General features: G+C 34.1%; 1 protein-coding gene across 1 annotated transcript; it reads left to right on the top strand.

Annotated features, from left to right (window-relative positions):
- The first annotated feature begins 2,928 nt into the window (after positions 1 to 2,928).
- On the top strand, positions 2,929 to 6,374 carry LOC133316462 (laccase-4-like). The gene is made up of 6 exons (XM_061518211.1): positions 2,929 to 3,018; positions 3,837 to 3,988; positions 4,138 to 4,382; positions 4,497 to 4,631; positions 4,940 to 5,866; positions 6,244 to 6,374. The coding sequence occupies exons 1-6, from the start codon at positions 2,932 to 2,934 to the stop codon at positions 6,372 to 6,374; spliced, it is 1,677 nt and encodes a 558-aa protein (XP_061374195.1). The 5' UTR covers positions 2,929 to 2,931.
- The last annotated feature ends 1,556 nt before the right edge of the window (positions 6,375 to 7,930 follow it).

The raw sequence follows: 7,930 nt of genomic DNA, 5'->3' as shown, positions 1-7,930 counted from the left end.
ATGTTAACAAACCGGATATATACGGGGTGTTACAAGTAGCAGAACCAGTATCTACACTTTTCGTCAGAAAAGCGACTTTCAGCATATAAAACAGTTACCAAAATTATTTAAGCTTTAAAATAATTATTAGAATTAATTATGGAATTATTTCCTAATTTCTCATAATTAATTAATTAACTTCCTTAATTAACGGTGCAGGTTCTTACAAAGTCCATATAAGTGGGAGGACCCATGAACCCAATACCTTAAGGTTTTGGGTTATGACATAGTGTCGGACTCACTTGATGTGGATGGTCTAGTTTAGTCCATTAGTGGTGGTCCCCTGCCACGGGCTCCTCCTGGACCTGCCTGGCAAGCGCCTCTTCAATGGCTAATGAATGGGTGTTTACAGGTGAAGGAAATTCCCCAATGATAAATGAGAAAATGAGTCATAACCATTCTGCCATAAGGAGCTCTATTGTGTAAGGCAAGCACACTCACGTGGACGTGAGGTATGAGCTGTGCTGGTGTAGGACAGTAAATTCCTCTGTAACAAGGGTTTAAAAGTTCCACTTTAGGTACATGGAAATGACCTCATATGAATCTTAATGGCCGACCAATAAACTGGGCTATTATAATCGGTCCATAATGAAAACCTAATTAATAAAAGAGGAACAAATCTTCAGTACTCCCGTCCCTTGTGCACCACACCAATGAGAGTATGACACATGACATATTTCCTGAAGAGAGGCGGAAAAAATAACTTCAATATTATAATTATATATTCCCCGAAATATATAATTTACAATTTCATTTTGAACTATCGTTCCACTGAATATTCAATGGGAGGGGAATATATTAGATTTTTCCATGAAAGAGCGTAAACCTAATTAGAAGAGAGGGAAGTGTGAACAAAACAATAAGAATTATGGATCAAACAAAGAAAAGAGAATATGTCTTTCTCCATCTTTTCATTTTCTTTGGTTTAAACTTTATCCGCAATCAATCTCAGATGTATGAAGATTAAAAATACCACCTTCATATCATCCAGTATCATCAATAAATTGCATGACTTGGACTCTTTTCTAGCCAAGTTGACCGTAAACCTAATATTCATAATTATATTCTTTCATCAACATTAGTAACTGGTAAACTACCATGTGTCACATTTGTGTTAGTCTGTTACATACCCAAACAGAGATAGAAAGAGATGGGAAAAAAGGCAGATGGAACAAGAGGCCTGAAGGGTGACATAGTTATTACTTGCCAAAAATTGGTTTGGTCTTGGTTTTCAAACAAATCATGATGTACTCCTTCTACAAGCTGCTATCAGATACACGACTGAAAGCCATTTCTCAACCTCACTTTTTTTTGTGATCTAAGCATCCGCATAACCATCTTCTAGTTCCTTGGCCTCTACCATCATGCTACGTATTTCATGCAAAAAATTGTTTTCTATTCTGTCTAATGTGCAGACAAAGATCGATATACTACTTTTAAAAAATATATATAGAAATCAATATAATGATGAACACCTCAATCATTATGCTTATCACTAATAGTCCAATGATTAAGGTTAGGTGTCTAATTAGTTTCATGTATTGGCACATGAACCTCTTTAAACTAATTCCTATGCAAAGTGCTACCTTTAGTCCTCTTCTTTTTACGTGTACATAAATACATTAACAAATTAAGACCAATTTTCCAATTACAATACACTATAAATTTAGTGTATTCATATACTATAATAATTTTTTTATAAAATGTTGAAATGTGCACGTGAATATAATGACAAATGATAAAACTATAACAATATTAATTTATATGTTCTTTACTAAGTCCACTTTTAATTAACGTTAGACTTGATTATTTATTATTCACCTCATCCAACCAAGCTATTTACTTTGATACCCCTTGTTAAGTCAAGTATATATTTATGGAGGGTCCAAACGGGGGAGGCCATCAACATTAATAAATTAAGGAACCCAAATAACAAGAAGTGACCCAATTCCAGATATCAACCAAGTACAAAATTAAGTTTATACGTCATTTCGCTTATATATTCGTTACTTAATTCTTAATGTATTATTTATCACTTGTACTTACATTTCTAACCAAAGTTAATTGTAAAAATGTTATAATATATATATATTCAAACACTATAATAGTATTATAGTACATTATATAATTAGTCAGAAAGAAAAATAAGAAACATAATACTAAGCTTGAAATTATCACTAAATGTTAATTACAGTGCACGAAACAAAGTATAAACAAATCATTTATATTAACTTCAAGCTAATAGCGTGCAGCTGCAGGGAAAAGGCTCTTTTAGCTGGTCAGCCCCAGAATGACGAATGTAATTTGTGACAATAACTAGTTCACCCTTCTTCTTGTTCTTTTTTTTTTTTTTTTTCAATATATCAACTCTAATTATTTCTTTTAGACAAGCCGGCCTGAGGTATTCTCAAGTTCAATTTCAACCGAATACATATTTAGAGAGAGACAATGAGATTTAAATTTAAATTTAAATGTGACTAAGCCAATTAACAACTTTCTAGATTAATGCTTAGCTAGTAGAGAATATAAAGAAATATTTGAACCTCAGAATACAACCAATCAGCCAATTAACTCAAAGAATTAGCATTTATCCGAAAAATGTCTCTAATTAAGGACTTTAATAACTTCACTTCCAAAAGAACATGGTATACATGCAAGATACCATGAGATCGTAACATTATTTTTTTTCTTTTCTCTTTTCCCCTAGCCAAGCCTTAATTTCCAAGAATGCTTCCATCACTCACCTAACCTTGAATAAAGGAGGTAGCAATGCCTGCTGTGTCAGCCTATATAAGTGTGCGTTGGTCAGTCATCCATGAATGCACTAAAGCACAGAAGTTGTATGGTAATTAACACAAGACTAAGGAAAAAGGGTGGAGAAGACTCAGTAAAATGAATTATTGTGTCAGAGTGCTACTTCTCATGGCTTGCATTGTTCCTGCTTTGGTCGAATGCAAAGTGAGGCACTACAAATTCCATGTAAGTAAACCATTCGTTCTTGCCTCCCTAGGGGTTCTTTGTTTCCTGCATTTTAAGAGTGCAGGAGCTTAAACAATAATATATACTACATATTCAAAATGCATACAATTCATGCTTTTATTCTGCCTTCTTAATCATGAAGTAGCTTTCCTATGAACATTATATTAAGTTCTACTTAAGTTTGAATTATAATATGAAAACTGTTAGATTTTAGATTGGCATTTTGTGTTCAGTACTAAGGAGTTCAACTATGCTACTTCTTAGTATATAGCTAAGCCAAGGGCCAACAAAAAGGATATCCTATCATAACCACCTTGAAATAGTGTATAAATTCAATGGCAACCACAACATTATCTTCTATAAAACATTATAATAACATAAATTTTCATTCTCTATTTCTAGGAGTGTGCAGGCATTATTAGAGTAATCTTTATTATTAGTCTTGAAGCTATAATTTTCACCTAAATTCAGTCATAAATTTTGTTAAATTCGAAGCATAATATAATTTGGGAAATGATCTGTTTACAAACTTTTTTTACAAATTACATTAAGTATGACTGGTCATACACTCTTGATTAAAGTATGACCGGTCAGACATAGTGTAGTTTGTAAACAAAAAAATTTGTAAATATAATCTTTCTCGTATAATTTTGTGATTCTAAAATTATAGTTATCTACATGGAAGGTAGACCTCCAAATCATTACCTGAAAATGGTTAATTAGTCACTTCTTCCAACCACATGCACACTCTATAAAAATTTACTCAAGGAAAATGGTCCTAAGGGCTCTGGCATGCCTGATTTTGGTGATGGGAACAGGTGGTGCTGAAGAATACCACTAGGTTATGTTCAAGCAAACCAATTGTCACTGTTAATGGGAAGTTCCCAGGACCCATTCTTTACGCCAGGGAAGATGATACAGTACTGGTCAAAGTCAGAAACCTTGTCAAACTCAACGTTACAATCCACTGGTGAGACTTAAAATACTTCAATTTTATTTGCTTCAAGCTGCAGCAAGTATTATATGAAAGAAATGAATGTTATTAAAAAATGATTTTATAAAAAAAAGCAAAAAAAAAAAAAATCTTGAATGCTAATTGGATGACTATCTTTTTGGCAGGCATGGTGTCAGGCAATTGAGAAATGGTTGGGCTGATGGACCAGCATACATCACACAGTGCCCAATCCAACCAGGACATACATATGTGTACAACTTCACCATTACAGGGCAAAGAGGAACACTTCTTTGGCATGCACATGTTAACTGGCTAAGGTCAACTGTCCATGGTGCTCTAGTTATCTTGCCAAAGCATGGTGTGCCATATCCTTTCCCCAAACCAGATCATGAATTGGTTGTGATATTAGGTGACTTTAAATAATTAATACCCTTTACTCCTCCAGATTTTCCTGTTCACTATTTTGCTCATTGGTCCTCAAACTAGAATTCAAATTAAAATTCATTATGGTGATAAACTGCAGGAGAGTGGTGGAAATCTGATACTGAAGCTGTTATCAATGAAGCTCTCAATTCTGGATTGGCACCAAATGTCTCAGATGCTCATACCATTAATGGCCTTCCAGGGACTGTGTCTGTTGACAATTGTTCTACACAAGGTACTTTATGCTGCTTTTCTATTCTCTTCTGTTCTACACAAGGGAGCGAACCGGAGCAGTGGTAAAACTGTTCCTTCATGACTGAAAGGTTTTGATTTCGAATTCAGAAAACAGTCTCTTTGCAATTATGCAAAGGTAAAGTTGCGTGCAAAAATTTCCTCCACCCCACACTCGCTAGTCGAGTTTAACGGGGAGTGATTTTTTTTTTTTTTTTCTATTATCTTCTGTTCTCTCTTTTGTGTATGGTTGTCATTAAGTGCCAACTTGGTACGCTTGTTTAATTTTCCTCCTTGATTGAATATAAGTAGATGTGTACAAGCTTTCTGTGGAAAGTGGCAAGACCTACCTATTGAGAATTATCAATGCTGCACTCAATGAGGAACTCTTCTTCAAAATTGCTGGCCATAAGTTCACTGTGGTTGAAGTTGATGCATCATATGTAAAGCCCTTCAAGACTGACACTATTGTGATAGCCCCTGGCCAAACCACCAACGCCCTTTTAACTGCTGACAAAAAATCTGGCAAATACTTGGTGTTAGCCTCTCCTTTCATGGATGCTCCAGTAGCTGTGGACAATTTGACTGCTACAGCTACACTGCACTACACTGGCACTCTTGCTAGCACCCCTACAGTCCTCACCACCCCTCCTCTAAAAAATGCTACCCAAGTTGCTAATAATTTCACTACCTCTCTTAAGAGCCTAAATTCTAAAATATACCCAGCAAATGTCCCATTAACACTTGATCATTCACTTTTCTTTACTGTTGGGTTGGGAATAAACCCATGTCCATCTTGCATAGCTGGTAATGGGAGCAAAGTAGTGGCTTCTGTAAATAATGTGACATTTGTTATGCCAACCATTGCTTTACTCCAAGCACAATACTTCAACATCAAGGGGGTGTTCACCACTGATTTCCCTGCAAATCCTCCTCAGGTTTTCAACTACTCAGGGAATCCACCAGCAAATTTGCAAACCACAAATGGCACCAAGCTTTATAGGCTATCATTCAACTCCACGGTTCAGATTGTTTTGCAAGATACCGGGTTCATTTCCCCTGAGAGCCATCCAGTTCATCTTCATGGGTTCAATTTCTTTGCTGTTGGAACAGGAATAGGAAACTACAATCCCAAAAAGGATCCAAATAACTTTAACCTTGTAGATCCGGTTGAGAGGAACACAATTGGAGTTCCAACTGGAGGGTGGACTGCTATCAGATTCAGAGCAGATAATCCAGGTAAATATGTTTTGGGTCCTCGACAAAAATCACGGGATCATTTTAATCCCTGAAAAAAAAAATCAACTTGTGATTCTTTTAAAATTTAAAATAGACTCAGTTAGTCGAAATTGTGATCCCTCTAAATTTAAAGAAGACCTATGTTAGTCCCTCAAGAGAACTAGCCTAGCCTGATCTATTTTGAATTTTAGATGAATCACGAGTCGACTTTTTTTTTTAAGAAATTAAATTGGGTCCAATAATATTTGTTGAGGACTAAAAGATAATATACTCTAATCTTAAAATCTCATTTTCACACATAAGGGTCATTCTTAAAAGTTCAATTTCACTTCATAATTTATTTATTTATTTATTTTCTAATTCTATGTATTTGATAGGAGTTTGGTTCTTGCACTGCCATTTTGAGGTGCATACAACATGGGGGCTAAAGATGGCCTTTTTAGTGGACAATGGTAAAGGTCCTAAAGAATCAGTGATACCACCACCAAAAGATCTTCCAAAATGTTAATACTTTAAGCCATAAATTAAATTCTACACAAATAATAGAATGCCTTTCAACTTAAAAAGAAGCTTTTGAAGGATACAGAGAAGCCAGGCAAAAGAAGAGAATGAAAACGAGGATGTTTATTTAATAAGCTGAGTGCCCCCATTTTGTTTTTTTGTTTTTTTATCAAACGGGAGAATTTCTTGAAGCACGTTCTGTGAATTGGAACCCGCGTTTTGGTTTCCCTTGTACAAGCACCTTTTTTTTTTATCTTAGTACGGTTCATATGTATTGGAGTCAATAAGTGCAATATGAACACTCAATATGAAAATAGCTTAATATGAACACCGATTTATTTGTACTATTTTTACTACACTTGTACTTTTTATTATCCTTATACAATTGCTGTATTTTTCTAGGATTTTAAATAGGTGTAAAGAGTTACTTGTATGATACATATGTATAAATACAAAAATTCTTCAATATTCTCTTTTTTTTCAGTTTCTCATCGTCATCCTTAGCACTCAATCTTCTCACCACGTCTTCCCCTGATTACATCAAAAGCAAGTTATTTAACTCAACTATAAAATCTAAAATGACTAGGCAGGGATTTTATTATTTTTTTTTGGGATGGAGGAGAGAGGGGGTAAAATAGCATATCTTAACTTTACCAAAAAAAAAAAATAGCATATCTTAAAAAAAATTTATTTATGAGAAAAATACTAGAGTTACTTTTTTTAGGGGGGTTTAGCTTTTAAGAAAAACTTATTTATTTTGGAATTTTTAGACACTTTTATAATTAAAAAAAATACTTTTCTCTAAAAAAATACAAGAAAGAATTTCAAAACTATAGGATTTCTCAAATCAACCATTGGATGCCCCTTGCTCTCTCATGCTACGAAAAGATAAACCTTTTTTTTAAAAAAAAAAAAAGAAAAAAAGAAAGAAAGAAAGAGACCATAGAATTTTTTTCTTTTCAACATTGGACTAGAGTGAGGAATCAAATTTTCATTAAAGAAAAAGGATTTGATAAATTACAATTTATCACGAGTCAAAAGATAGTCAATATTTAAGTTGGCCATTTTGGCAGGATATCTGAGTGGCTTACCCAAAGCACAATTTAATTTAATTTTTATTTTGGAGCATTTGAGGCAAACCAATGATTCAAGCCACCAACAACGAAAGCCACCAACAACAAGCACAACCCAAAACTAGCTAAAAAACAACAAAAGCAAAAAGAATCACACCCATAAGGTGCCTACCTGCTTGCCTTCTTTTATGGGGGCATGGTTTACTGCATTTATATCCAACTGAGCGGAATTTTAATTGTCTTTCTACTAACTTCATCAACAAAAAATTTCATTTAAATGTGAAGTATAAACCATACCCAACAATAAGGTAGTTTACTAGCTAGATCAATCTTTTATGTTATTATGTAGGTTACCATGCATCTGTATGGTAAGACATCCACCATCAGATATATAACCCTGGCTTTAGCTAAAATTTGTTAGTTTTCTTCTTCCTTTACTAGTCTTCCCCTTTGTATTAAAAAGAAAATTATTTTCTTAGTTAAAGTACTT

This window comes from Gastrolobium bilobum, unplaced genomic scaffold, assembly GCF_033153095.1.
Source record: "Gastrolobium bilobum isolate Gb01-03AN ecotype WA unplaced genomic scaffold, APGP_CSIRO_Gbil_v1 utg1738, whole genome shotgun sequence".
NCBI lineage: Eukaryota > Viridiplantae > Streptophyta > Magnoliopsida > Fabales > Fabaceae > Gastrolobium > Gastrolobium bilobum.
This window is presented reverse-complemented; position numbering and strand designations above follow the sequence as displayed.